The sequence below is a fragment of the Hydra vulgaris genome, chromosome 10 (assembly GCF_038396675.1).
Source record: "Hydra vulgaris chromosome 10, alternate assembly HydraT2T_AEP".
Lineage (NCBI taxonomy): Eukaryota > Metazoa > Cnidaria > Hydrozoa > Anthoathecata > Hydridae > Hydra > Hydra vulgaris.
In genome coordinates this window covers 10,947,501-10,971,198 of record NC_088929.1, presented here as the reverse complement: position 1 = coordinate 10,971,198, position 23,698 = coordinate 10,947,501, and the positions used below count along the sequence as shown (strand labels likewise).

At 27.3% G+C, this 23,698-nt stretch overlaps 1 protein-coding gene across 2 annotated transcripts in view; it reads left to right on the top strand.

The window, feature by feature from the left end:
- LOC100200656 (mucin-4) overlaps positions 1–23,698 on the top strand; it is a 106,511-nt gene that overhangs the window by 4,777 nt on the left and 78,036 nt on the right. For both annotated transcript variants that reach the window (XM_065807243.1, XM_065807244.1), the window contains exons 2-3: positions 14,394–14,462; positions 17,038–17,082. In XM_065807243.1, the coding sequence (XP_065663315.1) occupies positions 14,394–14,462; positions 17,038–17,082 (114 nt within the window). The remainder of the gene's footprint in view (positions 1–14,393; positions 14,463–17,037; positions 17,083–23,698) is intronic.

Sequence of the window (23,698 nt, the reverse complement as noted above, 5' to 3'; positions counted from 1 at the left end):
TCATAAATTGCAACGTTAGAGTTATCTTGTTCCATCCTGCAAAGTCAAACAACGTTGAAACATTTTCTGTTTTAATATTAAAAATGATATAAGAAGCACAATACTGAGGCTTTTTCTATATTAAAAAACGTCTAGTCTCGTTTGTACATCTTTCTATTTATCAGAACTTTATTAATTAAATGTTAAGGGAGTGCATGAATATTGGCATGATCTGGAATATTAAACAAAATTTTAAAATTATTTGTTTTAAGAAAACGAGTTTTGTGCATAACTACTCCTATTAATATTTACAGTATCACTTATTATTATTCGATCAGCAGTGATTTGCTCGATCGATCAGATTTACTCCCATGTTAGTCTATATCCGTTATAACAACTTTTTCTCATGCGACGTGAGTTTTAGATTCTTGCTAACCTTGATTGTTCACATTTTTATTCTTTCTTTTTAAAGTTCAGTGATGTCTTATACATATATCAAATAAACTGAGTAAAATAATTGCGCTATATAAAGATAAAATAAGTAATCTAATATGATAACAATTTTCAGAGTGTCATTCTCAAAGTAGTCAAAACAATAAAAATATTGAGATGTGCCGTGCAAAATGCTTTGTGTTTGCAAGACTCAACAAATACATCACGATATCAGACAGATTTTTAAAGAATATTGTTAATAGTGAGCCCTAAACAACATCAGCAAGATTATTCACCATGTTATGGAAAGGGGTATTAATATTAGTTTGAGAACAACAAGAAGGTTGTAAGAAGGTTGTATTACAACTTTGGTTTAGTTGAAAGAAGACCAGCTAAGAAACCTTTATTAACTCTGGCACAACTATAAGCTAGGATTAAATTTTGCAAGAGTTTAAACTCTTGCAAAGTTTAATTGTACAATGTTTAACGTACTTTTGTTAGAAACAAAAGTACGTTAAATATTTCAGCAAATTAGAGAAACCGGCTACAATTATGTTAAAAGACCTGTGGGAAAGCGCCTGATTTCAAAGTACCTTAAAAAAATAGTCCAACATTCTTTTTCAGTTATAGTATGGGGAGCAATCATAGCAAAAAGTCGATGTGGCATGCATGTCTTTGAAAAAGGTGAAAAAGTCAATGCAAAAAAGAACCTCTAGGTGCTGAAAGATAAATGATGTTGCATATGAAAATAACCCAAACCAGCATATTTCAGCAAAATTCAGCACTATCTCACACAGTTAAAGTGCATAAAAAGTGGTTTACTGATAATAATAATATTAAATTATGATTCAATTGAAGTTCACCCGATCTTTATGTTATCAAGAACTGCTGGAATATTATCACATCAGAGTTTTGCAAAAGATTAGTGCAGAGTATGCCAAGAAGAATGCAAGTGCTTGATAATAGGGGATGTCCGATCAAGTATTGTAATATAACTTTCGATTTATTTCAACTGTATTTTTGCTATAATTTGAAGCTATAACTTTTATTTTATTGAATAATGATAGTTACTGATAATTTTTAACAATATTTTATTTTATTCTTTTTGCATTTTGTATTGCATTTATTTAATATGTAACTTACATATCAAAATATGAGTTAATTTTTCTGACGTGCCTTAATTTTTTGGCCACTATTGTAGACAGAAATGATGTAATATTAGTGTTTAATCAAAATTTTTTAGTATTTTTTAATAAAATACGAAATTCTTATGTCACCAATGTCTTCAAAAAAATCTTGTTCTTCTGAAGTCCTGACCTCCTTTTAAACAAGGTGCTCGATAATAAGTCTTCTATGAGTTTTCTTTATGACAACATATTTATATTTAAAGCAGTATAATTATATTTTGAAACTACTTAAACTATGTTATGTTATATATTATGCTATTAATTAATAATTAATTATGTCATTGAACGTATTGAACTGTGAATATTAAAATTTTTAGAAAAAAGAAGAAAAAAATTTCTTGGGGGTCTTTAATCATAATATCTGATTTCTCAAGTATTTAGCCATTTTAAAGTTTTTATCGAACATATTTTGTAGTTTTAAGTCTACAATCTTGCAAATGTAAAACAAACCAAATTTAACTGCTTTAAACTGTAAAAACGTTTGAAACAAAAAATTAGAAATTTGTGTCTACTGCAAGTCTAAACCAAGATCAGCAAAGAAAGAACTCGTTTGATGTTATTCCGCAGCGCTTACTCATTTGATGTTATTCCGAGTAACATGTTTATTAGTTCTTCTATATGCAAATTACTCCCCCCCACCAACCCTCTAAAAAAGTTTTTAAGTTAACATAAAGTTTAAAGAACTTAATTAAAAGCAAAAATCTGAGCAAAATAATTGAAAAAATATACAGTCAACTCTCGATATCTCGAACACAAAGGGAAACGGGAAAAAAGTTAGTACCTTCGAAAGTTGGAGAAATCAAGAAAGGGTTAAAAATAAATAAAATTGCCCGACCTTCATTAAAAAACAAGTTATTTTTTTGACAAAAATCATTAACAACAAAAACTACAACTTTTGGAAAAGATTTGTTATCTGATAATGCTTTAAATATATCCATTTTTTCCAACTTCATTAAATCCACAAGTTTTAGTCTAGGGGTTGTAATTCATTTCCGTATATTGACCTGTATAATGAAGCATTTTGAAGCGCTTCAAAAGCATTTTGTAATTTAATATCAAAAGGGGGTGGCGGAGCTTCGACGTCAATACCTTCTTCAACGCTATCTTTAACTTTATTATCGTCGTTTTCAAAATTAGGTTTTAAAATCTGAGCAATGATTTCAGTATCAATAGCATGTGAACCGGTGGTTACTACATTTCGCAATTTAAACTAATGTAAAATTCTGCTGAGAGAACTTCTTGGACGGCACTAGGATTTAACTTTCAAACGGTCAAGTTCTTCGTTCAGAGATTTGAAAGGATGATCATCATCAACTTCTTTAATACTCCTGTTTTTTTATGCTGATACCAGCTTTTTTAAAGCAGTTGATGACAGTCTCCTTCAACACAGCATTCCATGAAGAAACAAAATCTTTCATTTCTTGAAGTATTCACATTTTTTGGCAGGGCTTTGTTATTATCGAATATCTTGAGATGCAAACGCACAACTTCATGATGATAGTGTGCTTTAAGACATCATATTACGTGTGCATTAAGTTTTCATATTACGATATCAAGAGGATTTTAGCCTAAACGTACTCGTTTAGGCTAAAATCCTCTCAAACCCTCATGGACTTTTATGTCCATGGGACTGCAAAAAAAAATTCGAGATACTCAAAAGTTCGAGGTATCAACTATTCGAGATATCGAGAGTTGACTATAGCTACATTAAGCGATTTGCTGAATCACTTAAATTTACTTAATGTTTTCGAAGATTACTTTTAATCTATATTTATAGTAAGCCGAAGACAATACAACTTAAAATAAGATTTTGAGTTTTAAAAAAAACGTAGACCGGGTCGTTAGTAGGTTCCTATTTTATAGCAATGAGCCCTTTTTCCACACTTGATGTTCTCAGATGCAAAAAACACGTGGTTCACCGATACGCTTGTAAAATGTAAAAAAACAAAACAAATATAACATAACATAATTTTTTACAAATAAGTACTTAATCATTGTGCAAAAAAGATAAAACCTAAATGCAACTGAAAAATGAAAAATAAAATAAGAAAAAAGTATTTTTTAGTTTATTTATTTATTTATTTAATAATAACTGTGTACATGTACAATGACAATGTACGGAGCCTAGGTAATCTCGGTTTGTTAAGAAATAGTACCTCTTTGGATTTTTAATTAATTGTCTATGAAACCTCAAATTGTGACCTCTCGTATTTGAAGTTATTAAATCTGGTGGGTAATTTTTTTAAAATAATTTTTTTTAGCATTTTAATGCTACTTTAGAAAACTTTTAAAATATACTATATATAGTATTCTTTTTTACATATTTTTTACATATATATAGTATTCTTTTTTACATATATATGTAAAAAGAATATATTACATATACTAGTATTAATACAAGTACATATACTATATGTAAAAACTATATGACATAGTTAAATTAAATGTATCCTAATAGTTAAATTTCTTTCGATGTTTTATGAAGTTTTTTGTAAAGTCTTTAATTCACTGAGTTTTTGAGAAATCATTTGTCAAATGGTTTAACTCTATTACAAATTTGCTCAAAAACTGAATTATAAACCAAATACTTTAAAGTAATTTTGATAAATGATTTGACAAGTAACGATCTCTATTTTTCTGCTTCTATTTGATTGTTAACCTCTGTGAAAAAAGCTAGCTTGTCTTGTGTTGTGTAGAAGTACTTTATGATTGCTTTACCTTAATTCAAATACCATTGATTGCTAGTTGTCATACTTTAATTCCAATCCCTTTTTTATATCATTAAATACTGGACATTTTTTGAATGAATGTTCACTGCATAGGAGCTATCATTAAATTTAATTGTATTTTTGTTAAAGCAATATCCTCACCAATTATATCTGTGATTTTAACTGTAAAATCAATAACATTGTAACCAATATGAAAGTACAAATAATTATATTGATAACATTGAATAATAATGTTTCCTAATTTGCACCAATAGTTTTTTTTGCCTAATAATTTTTCTTTTTTTTGTAATGTATTTTGCTTTATAATTATGTAATTTATTTAAATAATAATGTATTTTGCTTTATAATTAAATTTGTTGTAATTAAAATCTTTACTTTTTTTATTCTTTTCATTATTCTTAACAAGTTTATTTTCCACATTTAAAACAAAACCGTATGACATACTTATACACAATGACCCATCAGATGGAACCTGTTGTCAGTCAGATGATGTACACTTGAAGAGTTTAAAGTTGTACACTTGAAGAATTTATAGTTGAATTAGACCTTGGAATAATTGTTTCCAATGACTCAAGGGTCAAAACATAAGTCAAAACATAAGTCAGAATAACATTTTTAATTGCAATCCAAATACTTACCTGTCTCAAAAAAGCTTTTTGTATCTTGCATACATTTGTTCACACCTAGAGTCCAGGTTTAGTCTCCTCATCTTAAAAAAGATATCGTAATAATAGAGAAAGTCTAAAGATGTGTGACTAAAACCATATCAAAGATAAATCATCTACTGTATAAGACTGAAACTTCCTAGTAGGCACAAAATATGTTTAACATGTTTAAAACATGTGTTAAAATGAAGTAAGTTGTTTTTTTGAACATGTTCAACATGTTTTGTTTTTACTGTGTATTTACAACCCACCTTACAGTAGGCACAAAACGTGTTTAACATGTTTTAAACAAGTATTAAAATGAATTAAGATGATTTTTTAAACAAGTTTAACATGTGTTGTGCTAACTGTGCAATGACAATCCACCTCTTATTTTGTATTAAGTCTTATCTTGTATACCTCTTATGTTGTATTAGGTCGCCTCTATCACCAGAGTCTAATAATGTCAAAAGCAAAATACAATTTCAAAAGACACAGTCATTAATTTTAACCTCAACTAGTTATGTATGCATTGTAGGTGAAAACTTTACAAATAGAGTAGCAAACCATTGAAATGCTTATTAACAGAAATTAGTTAATTCACCTTCTGTAAAATTCTTTACAGAGTTTGTATTATAACAATCTTAACCTTTTGTAGCTTACCAATGTCAACATAGTAGAGCCCGATACAGCTCTCTGTCATTAGTTTAAACTATATTTTTACAAGATAAACAATTAGTTGTTTCTATATTTTTAAATGTAAACTCAACATGGCAATGATTTTTATTTGAAGTTAGCATAACTTGTAGTTATGCTAACTTTGAAATAAATTAATGATAGTGGTTCATTCCATCCCAAGAGGACCAAGGTCCAACATGGGCAACCTCAGATTTTTCTGAGTTGACCCATGTTGGAAAAATGTTGAAAGGAATTCCTTAAATTTACAGCAAAAAATCTTTTGAGGTTCATAAGATATGGTCATTTGAAATTTCTGACTTTTCCAAAAACAAAATTTCAGAAAACATTCTAGTTTTTTTAATTGTATACAACTTAGATTTACAGTAAAACTTTGATAGATTTTTCAAATATCAATTGTCAGTGTTGATCCTAGAAACCACCGGTAATCTAGGATCAACACTGATTTTAATAAGAATTTTTTTTCTACTGATTTAATAGACTTTTTCACAGTGATTTCAGAAAAAAAAAAGTGGGTATTCATGGTTCGTATTCACAGTTACACAATCAGAACAATCAAATTTGCACAAAATGCATTAAAACAATAAAAATAGATTTATTTGTGTACTTTAGTTTGTATTATATATTTTAATACAGAGTATTTATAAATTTAAAAGTATTTCATAATCAGTACTAGAAATAAGTCTTAAATTGAGCCTGAATGAAACTCAGATTTTAAGTAGCCCTAGCTCCTCCCTACCCACTACCCCCTGTCCATTTACTTTTTAACATGCACATTTTTGCCCAGAATTTAGAAAAAAATTGTTATTAAACACTTCTCCACAGTGTGTCTGGTTTTATGTCTGACGCATGAAGTGTCTTTATACACAAGCAAAAAATTCAAATTACACATTTAAATGGTGTGACAAAAGACAAGCAAATTATTGAGTATTCTTTTTATATCTTTATTTTATATATAAAGTTAATCATTTCTTACCCTTCTCTTTACATGGTGTAAAGAGAAGTGTAAGAGATGATAAATTTCTGATATAATGTTAAATAGTAAAAAGATTAGCTTTTTAGGTAAACAAAAATGAATAAAAAGACTTTAAGTCTAGTTTACCTAATATTTAATATCATGATTATAAATTTGTAACAATTTTTCTTATCCATTTACAATTCCACGCGATCCTCATTTATTTAATATATTTGATTACCATGTTTAAAATTACATTATAACTTAAACCAAGTTATAAGAGTTTTTGACTTGTCAACAGAATGCCAAATTGATTATGTAATAAAAAGTATTATTATGCAATAAACAATCAATATAAACATTGAGTCTTTTAAATAAATTTAAAATCAATTTTTGCTAAATAACTATAAAAGCGTAAAACAAATAAATCAAATTTATAATAATTTTGCTATGTTGTTATTTAATTATGTTATTTACAAATGTTTTTATATTATTTCAGTTATTTCTTGAGCTAATAGCTCATAGCATCTACCAGTTGTTAATTGAACTTTTAAAGATGAAATGTTGCATGAATCGTGCGTTATTGGAACCCAGCATGTTTATTCTTTATGTAGCCAAGTAAAAGTGTTTAAGGACTGGTTTACTGTTTTATGAACTTGATAAGAACAACAGTAAGATACTTTTTTAGTGTGTTGGTATCTGAGCAATTATTGCAACTGTGCAACATGCAGTCTCAATTTGTTAAGTCACACAACTTATGTCAAGAGGTATTTATAATTCAAAATATCTGGTATTTTTAATGTTAAAATTTTTACATTTTGGTGGTACTCACTAACACATGCTGAATAGAGACCTGAAGCCCCTTCAAAAAGAATACACCACTTTGGTCTTAATTGATAAAACATAGAAAACCTAATCTTAAGGTCAATGGAAAGTTTAATAAACTCTAAATAGAGTTCTTTTATATTAACTAATAGAAGCCTTTTTTGAAAATGTTGTCTTTTACGACCAACTTGGATTGGGACATACTGTTTCATACCTAAACACATTTGAGAGAATTTATCTCATTGGTAAAATTCATGAACTTGATTTTGTACTGATAGATTTTCCTTCTTTTTTAGATGGTTCTGCCATCATGCCATGCATTTGTTTCATATACCTCACAGCTTTTATCATTCTTAGGGAAGCAGAAAAATAGTTTTGTGTATAATTAATGTTCCAACTCTTAGGAGCCCAGGTTTTTCTGATTTTGAAGAAACATCAAACTTTGCTTTAATTAATTCCATTAATAATTCAAAGTCTTGTTTACTTTTGCATTACAGCTCTTTTTTTTTTGGTTCATCCTTAATTAATTTTCTTTTTTGTTAAAGTGTGGATTTTATTCATCTTCTTTTTGCATTGCCGACCCTGTTGTTTTGAGCTAGTGAACTAGTTTTAGAGGTGAACAACCAAGGCCATTAATGCTTGAACTGATGTTTTCTTTTAAAATGTGAGTCTCATTAACATCTTTATCTTTATGTTGACATGAATCGCTTCCATAGTTTTTTTTTTTTTTTTTTAAATAAATTGTTTTTCAACATTCTGTACAAAGTTTATGACCAGGTATTAAATCAAAAAAATAGTTTAAATATGATTTACTTTACATTTTAATTGCACAAGTTCTTGATCTTTTTCTGTTAATTCCTCAAAACATTTAATTTTCTTGATTTTGGTAAATTTTACTTCATGGCAATCTTTATTTAATACTTTTCCTCTGCAATATGAAGTTAGATCTAATGATGCACTTGCCATTTATTTTTAATTACTATCTAAAAAGATTCATTTAAATACAAGTTTTGAAATATAAACTAAGGTTTCCAAGAGTTTTAGCACAACAAAAATTAAGAAATGATTAATTTTATATATAAAATAAAGATATAAAAAGAACACTCAATAACTTGCTTGTCTTTTGTCACACCCTTTAAATGTGTATGTTGAATTTTTTGTTTGTGTATAAAGACACTTCATGTGTCAGACATAAAACCAGACACACTGTGTAAGGAGAAGTATTCAATAACAATTTTTTTCTAAGTTCTGGGCAAAAATTGTATGTTAAAAAGTAAATGGATAAGGGGGCAGGGAGAAGCTAGGGCTATTTTAAAATGAGTTCAGTTCAGACCTTTTTCTAGTACTGGTTATGAAATAATTTTAGTTTGTATTACAATATATAAAAAAAACTAAGTACAACATTAACTTTATTTTTATTGTTTTTAATGAATTTTGTGCAAATTTCATTGTTCTGATTTTGTAACTTTTTTTCTGAAATCACTGTAATAAAGTCTATTAAATCAGTAAAAAAAAAAAAATCTTATTAAAATCAGTGTTGATCCTAGGTTACCAGTGGTTTGAAGTGGAGGCACAATTTCTTAAGTTTTAGTCGCAACCATTTTTAGAAATCCATAATTTTTTACTGAATTGTATCTTATCAGTAAAGTTCTAAAAATTTGGAAGCCTACTGTTTATAGAACCTAAAAAAATATTTATATCTAAAAAAATATGCGATATCTCAAATATCTTATATAGAAAATAGCTCTTCAAAAACTTTTATTATATTAAATTGAAACAGTTTATTAAATATGATTATAAATATGGTTATAAATATGCCATAAATTTATAATCTATGATTATAATTATGCAATATGTTTTGAAACTTTAAATGCTTGTCACTTGCTTTGCTCAAATGTCAAGTGGTTTCACCCACATAATAAGCTATGCAACTTGAACAAATTTCTGTATTACATTTTAAAATAAAATGATAAAGGAGTTTGAGAGCTGAATAATATTTCTTTATTTTTAAAAGAAGAAAAAGCCAATTAATATTTATGGTTTTACAAAAAAGGTTTTTAGAAAGTATTGTTATTTTATTTTGAATTCAATTAGATTTACTTTTTCTCAAATTGATATAAGTTGATACTTTTTCTCACACTGATAAAAGGAATTTGAAATAAAACAATTTAACTTAAGAAATTTTTTTTTCTTAATTTTTAGTTTTGAACAAGCTCTGTAAATGTAATTTACTAGAGGAATAATTTTTATAATTAAGGGATAATTTATATATTGGAGAGATTTTATAAAGTTATATATCCCTCTGAATTTATTGATTGACAAAATAAATATTATTTTAAAATAAAACAAATTCTATAAGGATTTGTTTTATTTTAGATCAATAAAATTTGTTTTTGAACATTTATTATTAATTTTGTATATCTTTTCAATTAATGTTTTAATCTATTTTGTAAGAGAAGTAAATAAAACTCAAATAATTAGTTATCATTCCATGATATTAGAAAATATATTTAAACAATAAGATTAAAGAATTACTCTACTAAATTTATACATTGATGTTCATGTTATCTAATGATGTTATTTGATCAAAATCGAAAAGGCTAATCGAAAATATTTTTGTCTTGTTTTCTTTTTCTTTTCTATTCTTTTTTATTTCATTTTATTTTATACAGACAAAACTAAAAATATTTTTATCCATTTCTCAACAGTAACTCTTATCATTTTAGTTATGCTATATTAGGGCAGGTCGATTTTTAACTTTTTTTTAGATTTTAACATTGGACATGTTGAGAAAGTTGCAAACTAACGTGATAATAAGTAAAAACAAAAAATAAAGGTTTTTTTGATAGCCAATTTTTGAGGAAATAAAATTTAGTTTTACTATAAAAGCCGATATGAGGGGGTTAATAAAAAAATATTTAAAAACAGCAGATAATTATAGAAGCTAATGCAACAAAAACAAGTTTCAATTTTAACTTTGTTGTTTTGCTTTTTTAAATATTTCTTATTAAAAAAACAACAACAAAAAAAACAAGCTTCAAGAAAAAAGTTTTATTTGTTGTTAAAATACAGTTTATTTAGATCACAACGTCATCATACTTTTGACAATATGAACCCTTTGAAGAAAAATTAGGTCTCTTTTGACGACTTAATTTTTTTGCAATGATATGTTTATGCCTTGCTTCTATTCCATACACTGTATGGCAAGCTTCAGATGTCATTTTCACAGCTCTCTCAACACTCTGAGTATGAGAAGGCAATACCGGTAACTCAAACTTCGTTCCATTAAGCAATGATTCTTGTAAATGCTGAGATAAAATGTGTTCAGTGAGAGCTGGTTCACAAATACCTGTTTGAGAAAGGTCTACTAAATCCGACCAATGATATGCATCAGTATTTATTGCAGTGATTTTGTTTAATCTTGTTGTATGCACCGTCATATTTCTAAATGAATTAAATTTAAATTCTAAAAATAAAAATCTTTTTTTGATCTTGTTTAAGTTTTTTTTAAAAACAAAATTTAATAAATTAATTTTTTGTTATATTTTTAGACCAAGGTGTCAAATTAAAGTTCCGGCGCATTATCAGTTTTGAAATTTTACCCATCCGAAATTGCGCATTTAGTAATTTAGAACTTGTTTTTTCTGCTTGCTGATAAAAATTTTCAAGGGTTTACAATTTAATTTTTCCAAAAATGCTCAACCGGTTATTAAGACTCTTTCCATTTGTCACCTTAGAGTAAAACATTAAATTCCTAATGAACTACTTTATTTTAATAATATTATATTTACCTGATACTTAAAATTTTTCTGGTCGCAGCTTCTCTGACTTTATATTCATCTGATTTCATCATGGAGTACAATAGATTTTCAGGCAGCAAAGCAAAAGCATTGTGTTGCAAGTTTTTTAATGCGATAGTTTTGATTTCCTCAGACTGTTCTTTGATTCTTTTAATCATATTGAAAATGTATAACTGCTGATTGTGAAACTTATTATCCAATTTTATTTCAAACCAGCTAACTGCATACACTTGCACAATAAATTTTATAATTTGTTGAAGCTTATCTTGCATTTCTGGTAGATATGTGCCTCTTGTCCAAATACACAATAATCGAATTGCCAAAGTTAACCATCTTGAATGATTTAATGGTCCAATTTTCCACTTTGCATATTTATGATCAACATTTCCCTTTGAAACTCCAAGAACATATTCTAGAAGAAGTCTTTGATCACAACTCAAATCTTTTAATGTCTTTTCATGAAAATGTATGTTATCTAGATGGCCACTAATTTTTATGAAGTCAACTTGAGGGAGATCTTGATAGTTATTTTCACAAAGTTTTCCAATTGGACCACTAAAAAGATTAGGGCTTTTGGTGCCTCCATCAAGATGCTTCAAAATTGCTCGAAAGGGAAGTTCATTTTGGTGAAGTGAACAGCCAATAATGTGCAATTTGCTATTAATTTTTTTTTCTACAGCTGTTACAAGCCCACTTTTCCAACCAGTGTTAGTAGCAGTATTATCAAGGAGGATAGCTTTTAGAGAATGAGCAATCTTAAATTCATTTAAGACACTAGCAACTTCATCTCCTAACAAAAGTCCTGTAGCACCTTTAATTGGAATGACTCTGTGAGTAAGATATGATCCAATTTCAGACCCAGACTCTACTGTAAAAGTTAAATGGTGCTCTGACTGTTTATCTTTTCTTAAATTAATTTTTCCGTTTGGATACTTAACTTCTCTGTAAAATAAAGTGTCTTTGTCAACTTTTCCATCAACTCCAATACATATTATGCTATTAATATCTTCCATATGCTTATCTTGACTTATACTTTTCACTCTAGTTTTCTCTCTATCAATTTTTGATTTATCAATAAATACTGTATCTAAATTAAGATTTGGCCAAAGTAGGCCCACAGCCTGCAAATCTAAGAGGAAAGCATTAGCAAGGCTAGCCCCAATACTTGATGAAACATCAGCCCTAATTAATTCCAAAGCATATCTTGATGGTTTAAACAAATTGTAAGCCCCAGATATATTTCTAATTGGTTTGTAACAATGTTCATTGTCAAAGTTAACAGGAGTCTATAAAAAACATTCAAGCAAAAAAAGATGAAAATATTAAAGGTACATAACAATAAAAAAAGTACATTATATGACAACATATACCTTTAATACTTCACTTATTTTATTACTGTAACTTTTCAAGTGTTCATCATCATTCATTACTGCTGCATCCAACCTTTCCATGTTGTTATCAAATGATGTATACGTATTGCTTTTTTGTTGAGAAACTTCATTTAAAACCTGCTTCTGACATTTCTTATTTCTAGCAGAAACTTTGTTTGTCTTATTAACACTTTTACGATCAATGGATCCAAGTTGAAACAACCCCTTAGGACCTATTTTTGCTCTCTGATCTTTCAAATACATTCTATCTTCTAATGGAACCTAGAAAAACAACGATGAATCTTTTAAAATAAAAACACAATTTATATTATTTATTCATTGGTCAATTTATAAGTGCAAAATTTGGTCATTTTGAGATAAGTATGCAGTTTTGTTATATTTTGTCAAGCAACAAATCAAATTTTCAAACACATCTCTTGCAAAATGTCATATTAGCACTTATCATATATATATATATATATATATATATATATATATATATATATATATATATATATATATATATATATATATATATATATATATATATATATATATATATATATATATATATATATATATGACTTTAATATTAAAATGATCTCAACCTTTCTGTCAAGAGGACATGTGCAAACTATATGTTGTGTTTGACAATTGTCTTCCAAGCACTTTACAAATTTATCATTACACAAACGAACAGGTAGATTACATTTGCAAGCTGAAATATCAAAAAGAGTGTCTAAACTCTTCTCAAGGTTATTACACTTCACTTTAGAAAGAGATTTTCGGTTAATTTGTTTTGCTTTCATGAAGCATAGTTTATTTATTAACTTTACCACATAATAATTATCATATAGTGGTAACTTTGGATTCACAGTGTGCCATATTTTTATCACATTAATTGCTATAATTTTTGCAATGTCATAATCTTTTAAATCTTGGTTGATGTCTTTAAGGAAATAGCTGTATTGAATAATCTGGCGAATGGTTGGTGGCTCTGCTTCATTTAAAGGTGAAGGCTGACCACCAAATTTTTTAGCAAAATTGCCACGTGTTAAAACAACTTTATGGGTTTTAGGCATTTCATTAAAACATATTATTGTAAATAACATATGTTAAAGCAAATATAACGACTTTAAAAACAATTATCAATCTAAAAGTTTGTTTATTTATTTTTGAACGAGCGCAAAAATTTCAGCTAATTTTTAAAAGTAACTTTAGGAGAAAGTTTCATAGAAATATATTAAAATTATAAATTTTTTTTATTAAATCATTATTTCCTATATTAATTATAAAAAAAAATTAGTTATTTTTATAAAAAAATGTTTTATTTTTAAAACATTATAACTATTTCATTATTAATCTCAAGCATTTGTATTTTGAAATGATTAAAGATATTTTCTCTCAACACTTATAAAAATTTACATTCAAACTTGAATCATATCAATAATATTCACCAAAAATATTCAAATGCTCCAAAAACTATTAAAATTTGTTGAAAAAGCTTTTATAAATGATAATACTATATTACTAGGCATCTTTCTCAACTAGTCCAAAACTTCAGTTCCAAAATCGACCTGCCCTAATGCTATATGAGATTAACAAAAACATATTAAGTTTTTTTTTTTTAATTTATGTTGTATTATTACATATAACTTATGGTGAAAATTGTTTGTTAATCTTTTTTTATTTAAACATCAATTATTAAATTAATAAACAATTAAAAATATAGCATGCAATTTTCTTTTGTTTGTTAAAAGCTGTAAATATTTTTAGGTGCATCCGATGGTGACAGACATTTAAATGCTAAAGTAATCAATTTTTTAAAGTCTTCTTCATATATTGGTAATTGTTTTGATTTAACAATATATTTTTTGTATTTCAAACTAAACTCTGTATAATTGGTTTGCAACAAAAATCTTTTTTTTGATTGGTCTGCAACTTAATATAAATCATATATGTTAAACTAAATATATGTATTAAATAGAATGATATATATATATATATATATACATACATATATACATACATATATATATATATATATATATATATATATATATATATATATATATATATATATATATATATATATATATATATATATATATATATATATATATATAATTCTATTAGTCATATATGTATTAAAGTATGAAGTTGTAAAACAAAAATATTATTTGTTTAAACTTTATCTATATTATGTAATTTATTTTATGGTCATAATTTATAACAATTTATAATTTGCAAGATATAGTGATAACCATCAAAATAAGCATTATGATTTCTGATTAAAAATACTACACACAATTATAATGGAATTTTTGTTAATGTTTAAATATTTAAAAACTTGTTTTTAAAAAGAAATAATAATGGTAATTGATATATTACTTTAAAAATCATTTAGGAATTATTGTAAGGTTGTATTATAAGGTTATATTGTAAGGTTATAATGTAAGGTTATATTTTAAAGGGTTATATTATAAAGGGTTAAGTTATAAGATATGTTACAAATTATATTATGAAGGTTATATTATAAGGAAAAATAAACATGTTAAAATACGCTTGCTAATCAGAATAATAAAAAAAAATTGATTACAATTAAATATAAATATTACAATTAAGTATGAATGTAGAAATATTTTTTTGGAAAAGAATTAACTTAAATTGCCTCAAGAATGCAATGCAATTTTATTTATATATATCCGGCAAATGACCAATATATATATATATATATATATATATATATATATATATATATATATATATATATATATATATATATATATATATATATATATATATATATATATATATATATATATATATATATATATATATATATATATATATATATATATATATATACCAGTCTTGGGCAGCGCTTCCATGCTCAAGCCCTTTTGCACTCGCCCATGTGCCTGCAAAAAAATTTGCCAGCGCATAAAAATTTGCCAGCGCATAAAAAAGTGCTTACTAAAAAAATGAAAGCATTTTTTTTTTTAATTCAAACAAATCTTTTTTGTTCATTTTTGTTTTGCTGATTTTAGTGTAATTTTTTTTATTTTGAATTTAAATAAATTTCTTTTTGCGTTTTTATTTTTATTAATATGTAACATAGAATTATCTGCAATAAGAAAAAATATTCAAAAATATTAAATTTCTCATAAAGTCTATCTAGCAGACTTTAGCAGTTGCCTGTTCAGCAACAATAAACTTATCTAATCAACTCTTGTATTCGTTTACCCTTTTTGTACGCATTATTTAAGTTATAACTTTCTTACTCCTTTGTAAGAAAATTATATGTTGCTTGGTTTTTTGTGAATTCCTCAACAATCTTGATTTATTTACCTCTAACATTGCTTGCAGATCCTTGCGCTGATAGGAAATGCGATTGAATGTATCTTGAATGTTTGCTTTAGCATGCCTAGGATTATACTCGATTTATTTATGGTATGTCTAAAGTGGTCATTTCATTTTAATTTGTTGTTAAAAATTACACCAAGTTTTCACTACCTCAGTATCGTTTTTCATAGTAAGTTTTTCGCAGTTATTATTAAGATTTTTGTTACATTTTTCACCAAATTTTGTTAACTCTGCGTTTCATTTTTGTTGAAGGCAATATCCAGTACATACATCGACTATCTCATAGCCTGGTGCCGCAAAGGAGTGATGCTACATTGACTGAGGGTTCAGGATGATGCGGCAATCTTTTCTTTCATTATATTTGTTTTTTCTTTTTTTTCTGGAAACACTGTATGCTATATAGCAGCGGTTCCCAACCTGTGGGTCATGACCCCAATTGGGGTTACTTGGCAATTCGCCAGTGGTCCAAAAATATGCAATCCCCCCAATTGCAAGGGGGTTTAAATTTGCCAGCAAAATTCCCTGAACCAAGATTTTTATTTTTGCAAAAATTAAAATTTTTAGTTTATTAATCATTTCTTTTTAATAATAGAAAATAAATAAATATTGAAACTAAATAAAAAGTTTTAAATATAATTTTAACTTTAATTCGAAATAAAACAAAATTATTTATTCATTTATTTTTTGTAAACAAAAAAAAGAAATAAACCATTTTTTTATTTTAAAAACAGGAATCAAAATAAACATTCTATAACATTTGTGCAACATTTCTACATCATTGTGCATCAAAAAATTTTGACTTTGTTTTGAGTTTATTAGTTTTGTAGTTAAAGAATATTTATTTATATGAAAACAATAAAAATTTGAAAACAAATAAAAACTGACTTTTCATATCCCATAAGGCTTATGCATTACACATTTTGTATTTATAACAAGCTCTCATTAAAACTTGCCAATAATTTTTTAATTATTATAATTTATATTGTCATATGTGTCATACATTAAAAATGTCTATATTACAGTGAATTAATGATATTTTATTTTATATATTTAGAAAAACGATTTAGAAGACAATTGTTATTGAAAGTTGTTGGAAAAGGTATTTTTTTCTTATAAACTACTTTGATCATTCTCTCATACATTAACAAAAATGTTAAAATGGATAAATTAGTGCAGTAGTACACTGAATTTTAGTTTAGTTTGAGTGTTTAAGTTATGTATATGAATTTATGTATATATATATATATATATATATATATATATATATATATATATATATATATATATATATATATATATATATATATATATATATATATATATATATATATATATATATATATATATATATATATATATATATATATATATATATATATATATATGGGCAATTCCACGGCGGAAACTGAAAAAGTAGTCAAATTTTAAACACTTTTTTGTCAGTTTTTAACAAATGAATAATTGATGTAGACACATGAAAGTTTATTTAAAATATACCTTTAGTTCTAAAATAAATGTATTTAAGTCATTTTTATGGTTCTGAAAGTTACAGTTTTTCTCATTGATGCATGTTAAAAAAATACCACTGTAAAATGTTATTTTACCCATGATTTTTTTTGTATATTCCGAAATATTTTAAAGTGATAATGGAGCTAAGATGTTCAATTTCTTGTTTGTCAGATTTTTTTCTTTAAAAAATAAATATATTTCAAAAAAATAATAAAATAACTTTCATGTAACGTAAGTTAACAAAAACATGATCAAGTTTTGTTTTTTCTAAAATTTAATTTGAAAACTTAAATTTTGTAATATTATATGTGAAAGAATATTAAATCTTATATTTATACATTAAGATTTTTGAATAACGATGCTTAGTTAAGGCACATTTTAATTTTGAATTTGTGCAACGTAAGTTAAAACTACATTTATTTACTAGTTTTAGCGCTTTTTTCGTAAAGTTTTTTAACATAAAAAAACGTTTTTCATCGCAACTCCCAAGGGGTTTGAAAAAAATAAAAGATTTTTAAAGTTACGGTTGTTTATAAATATGAAAACTATTTTACATCGCAATTCCCTAAAGGTTTTTTTTTTATTCTTTATATGTCAATAACTTTTGATTAATTAAAAGTTATTCAAGCAAAACTTAGCAAAATTTGCTTTGCATTTTAAAATGGCTAAAAGTTCTAAACAGAGAGTTAAAACTTATCAAGCTGCTTATCGCCAGCGTGATTCCAAATGGAAAAAATATATGAATGCTGATCACCAAAAAGCTCATCGTCAACGAATAAAACAAGATCCGGAAAAAAAAAAGAAAGACAGAGAAAAAATAAAGGAAAGAGTCCGAAAGTATAGAATCAAAAAGAAAGATTTTGCAAAAACAGTTAATTTTTCTACCATTATGAGTGTTCAAACAAAAGGGAAATTGCTCAAGAAAGTCCAAAAATCATTGCCCAAAGATACAAAGTATCTTTGGGCAATGATTACGGTACAACGTTACGAAGTCCTAGCCACATTGCTGAATGGATCATTCAACAAAGAAACTACTCTTCCATTAAATAGCGTGAATAATCCAGCTTTAACTGAAGTAGAAATAAAAGTAAAAAGGTTCTACTGCGAAGATGACATTATTCGACTGTCTCCAAATGTTAGGGACTTTGTATCAGTAATTGAAAGTGGAAAGAAGATTAAGATCCAAATTCGTCACCTTATTTTAACCATGAAAGAAGCGTACCAGCTTTTTAAACATGATCACTTATATATCAATTTGGTACCAATGGCAGAAACCAAATGAAAAGCATTACGCTGTAATCGAAAAAGTTAAAAAGTTTGGAAGTGGTAAAGAATTGATTGCTCACATATGAGTATGAGAGAAAAATTCACAACTCATGCCAATATCAAGGGTAACCAATCTAAAATTTTTAAACTAAGCATTACTAAATCCATGAATCCATCATTGAATGTTGCTACTTTTCAGGTTGACTATGCAGAAAATTTTAAGTGTTTTAGCCAGAATGAGCCTCAAGCAGTACACTATGGCCAAAATCAAATTTCTCTTTTAACTGCAGCTATCTGGCAAAAAAATCTTTCACCATTGCATCTGACTCTCTGGATCACACAAAAACCTCCTTAATTGTAAATTTGGATAAGTTATTGGAGTTTATTTCATTTAATACCAAGAAATTCACATTTTTAGCGATAATGCACTTTAAAAAGAAATTTAACAGAATAATATTTTAGCATTTTTTTGCAGCAATGCACAGCAAAGGAGTTGTCGATGACGTTGGGGCTACTGTAAAGCGTTTGGCAACCAACAGAGTAAAGTCTGGAAAAATTGAAATTCAATCAGCTAATGATTTTGTGAATGCTATTCAAGACATAAATGTCAAAGTTCTATATTTGTCAGAGGAAGAAAAGTCAGCGCGCAATTGTGCACTTAAACTATCTTAAATTATCCAGCAAGCCAAAAAAGTAAAAGATATCTCTAAATCCCACTACTTTTATGTCGGTAAGAGCCAGATCATAGTGGAAAAAACTTCACCATGACGTATTTAGTATTTAAAACAAATAAGAGGATGTAACCATTTTTATTTTAAATTATATTCTTATTCACTTTATATTTTTGTTTTCCTAAAACAAATGGTTTGTAAATGGAGTTAAGGGGGCGTCCATAAAGTATGTCACCCAATATTTGTCAATTTTAACCCTTGCCTCCTGTCACAAACGATCAGATATGCATGCACCCCTCTCTCATTAAAAGTATGTCGCATATTTCAGCACCCCCAAAAAAAATAACACAAAACAACCAACAGCAAACAAACCTTTTTTCACGTTCTTGAAACTAAATGAAATTAAATATTTTGATTCTATCCACTTTGGTGTTTTCAAAATTGTTCGAGCAGTTTTAGCGTCAAAATCTTTTAAAAAGATTTGAATGTACTCTCGCCAGCTGAATAAACAAGAGTAGGCGTTTATTAATTTTATAATTTTTTTCCAAATCCTCGGAGCTTATTAGGCCCCCCTTCCCCCCCTCCGCCGCTGTTTAATAATTTGAAGCAATATAAAATATTTTCTTATTTTTTTACTTTGAGAAAAAATTTCTCTCAATATTAGATAAAAATATGAACAACCAACCAATAAAAATATTTTAAGCTTTTTAAAACTTTGACCCTCCCATTTTATTAAATGTTATTAATAACGTTTATTAGATTTTAGAAAAATTTCCGACCCTCCCGTTTATTAAGACTCCCACCCCCTCCTGTTTATTTAGCAGGGGAGATTAAATAGTTAGCAGCATTTTAAAAAATTAAGCCGGCACATAAAAATTATAAGCGTAAGTAAAATTTTCGAGTAACTGTAACATTTTCTTATTTGAATAACTCAATAAAAATTAATAAAGTTGTCATACCAAATGTAATTTTTTAAGTTGCTCTTCTGCTTCGGAAAATAAGTGTTAACAATTTAAAAACTTCATTAATATCAACAAAAAAATCTGTCAGTAGAGAGTCACCAGTTATTGAAAATTACTTTTGTTAATTACTTTGAATGAATGAGTGAATACAACTGCCATTCTTTTGTTACATAATTCTAAAAAATCTATCACGAAATAATAGATATAAAAATTCCATGAAAATAATTGCAAGGTAATGTAAGTGATGTAACATAAGTTAAAAACCTAGTATCAAGAAAACAAGTATATCTTTCTTAGCCGGTCACCTCTGATAATTTTTTTTTTATTATTGTAATTAGTATTGAATTCTCAACATCTTGTAAAAATTTCTAACATGATCTGCATTAATGGTTCGCAAATATTTGACCTAAAAGTTGCAACACTTTTTTTACCTTGTTTTCTGCGTAACGTAAGTGGCATTTTTGGTAATAAATTCGCCCTCTTTTGGCCAGACTCAAAACTTTTTAGCTTGTTTTATTCTTTAGACTGACAGCTTTCATAAAAATCAGCTAAAAATTTAATTTACAGTTTAAATATGCAAATATTTGATAAAGTTGTTGTGTGTGTAATGTAAGTTAAAAATGGAATTGCGCATATATATATATATATATATATATATATATATATATATATATATATATATATATATATATATATATATATATATATATTTATATATATATATATATATATATTGGGATTTTGTGAAAAATTATACAAATAAATATGATTTGCTGATTACAAATAAAAATGATTGTTGATAAAAAATACTTAAGTATATTTAAAAAAGTCCTACAATGGTGTCATATATTAAAACTCTTGAGAATCAATTGCACATGAGATATATTTTCAAGTCTGTTGATTGTGGCATATATTATTAAAACTCAGAGTTCGTCTTCTCTTTTTTACAGAATAAAATGAAGAAGAAGAGTTACTTAAACAACAAGTTTATTTTTTATTAAAAATATTTAGCTCAAACATTTTTTTCTTAACAGTTTTTTGAATGACTGCACAACAAAACATACGCTGTGAGTTTATATAGTTCAAAGCATATTGAAGAAAGTTCTGGATGAGGCTGTATAAGACTATGACAGGAATGATATCATCACAAGCTGTTAATGAGTTTAATAAAGAAATAAGGTTAGCGATGGAAGTCAGTGTAATCTGGATGTCTAACAATCTGTCAAGCAAGAGAGTTTTTTTCAAAAAATTTCAGCACCAGAAGGTGACAACTGTGAATCAGCACAAGAAGTTGACAACTGTGAGTTAGGGGAAATCTTGGCATAAAATTAAAAGAATGAATAAAATCATCCATGCCTTCCTGAACCAAGGAAATTACCTAAAAGGCACATTTATCAGAAAGGAGACAAAAGAGTTAAGGTGTAGGACTGTCACAAAGAAAATCATGAAAGAAGGTATCATGAAGGTAGTAGTAAAAAGTCTGGAAAGTCGCAAAACCTGAGTAAGAGATCAAGAAAGACAAAAATTTTATATTTTAGAGCCAGCAAGGTCAGTGGTATTAGTGCCTAGCCATTTAGTGTTATGAGCATTAAATTCACCAATAAAACAATATTGGATGGGGATCAATAGATAGAGTTTAGTCAATTTGATCATAAAACATTAAAAATAGTCTTGCAAAAAAAAAAAGAACATTAAAAAACAAAAAGGAATGTGATCAAGTTAAGAGTGCTAAGTGGAAGCACATAAAAATCAGAGAACCTTAATTTATGACAAATAAGTGAGTTAATGTGTAAGTATATGCCTAGATTAAGCATTTAACTGAAGCATGTGACTATGGGTATTTTGAGAATCAAAAGATAACAGCCAAGTACCTTTGTTAGGAAAAAACAGGAAAAGTTGCATAGCCACTATCAAAGAATAGCAAATGAAAGCCTATGAGTTGAGTTAAAAAGATCTAGTGTTCATCATCCTAGACAGGATGACGATCACTATAAACAATATAACACTGGTTTATATCATCTTAGCCTAAGTTTTATCATCCTAGATAAAATATGTATATAAGTCAAACTTGATAAGCAACATTCTACATTTAGGGTCTTGCTGACATTCTTTTTTATTTAAATGGCTCTTTTAACTCATGACATCATCATTTTTGATTGCTCAGAACAAGCAATCCATCTTGATTTAAATCTCTCTTGCACACTTAGTAGACTTGAAGGAATTGCACTCAGCAGGAAACATGGTTATACTGCTGAATGCAATTAAGTATTGTCAGCACAAATGGAAAACATGTTAGGCATGCAGAGTGGCTTCGCATAATACTTTTTATGTTTGTGGGACAGCCAGGCAACACCAGAGTACTATGAAAAAAAGAACTGGCCCCTGCGTGAAAAGTTTTCTCCAGGACAGCACAGTGTTAAATCTAACCCGCTGGTTGGTCAAGGAAGCATTCTCCTGCCACTACTTCATATAAAATTATGACTCATAAAAAACTTTGTTAAAGCCATGGATCCAGAGAACAATGGGTTCAAATATGTGTCAAAGTTTTCCAGCTCTAAGTGACGCCAAAGTAAAGGAGGGAATATTTGTTGGTCCACAAGCTTGAGTTCTCCTGAATGACACTGAGTTTCCTAATAAACTAAATGTTAAAGAACACAGAGCATGTCATGGAATGCTTTTAAGGTATCTGCGATACCTTAAAAGCATTCCATGAATTTTTTAGGATCACACTAAGCTCCCAACTTCCCAACTGAAGATAAGTCCCAACTCCCAACTGAAGATAAGTCTAAACTCCCAACTGAAGATAATTCCCAACTGAAGATAAAGTTGGAGAACTGCTGAGTGCATATCAAGACCTAGGTGCAAAGATGTCTTTAAAAGTACAATTTTTTGCATAGCCATCTTGATTTTTTTCTAGAAAATTTTGATGCGGTCTCGGACAAGCATGAAGAGCGTTTTCACCAAGACATTGGTTTGTAAATGTTGTTTAACCTGTTTTATTTGCCATGCACCAATCTTTGTCTCATTGTGGTAAGCTTGCATCTCTTTCTCTTTCTACAAATGCAAATACAAATTCTACATTGTTCTGCTCAACCAAGCTATTGTTTCCCATTCCAAAAACTTCTCCACTAAAAACTAACACTTGTGGTTTTTGTTGTTAGAACAATGATAAAATTGATAAAATGATATAATTGATAAAATAGCAAGTGATAAAAGTTTTATTTAGTTGTCGGAGTTACATTGAGTTTAGTTGTCAAAGGTTGATCTTTTTTTTCTTAAAAAAGAAGATCAACCTTTGAAATTGTGA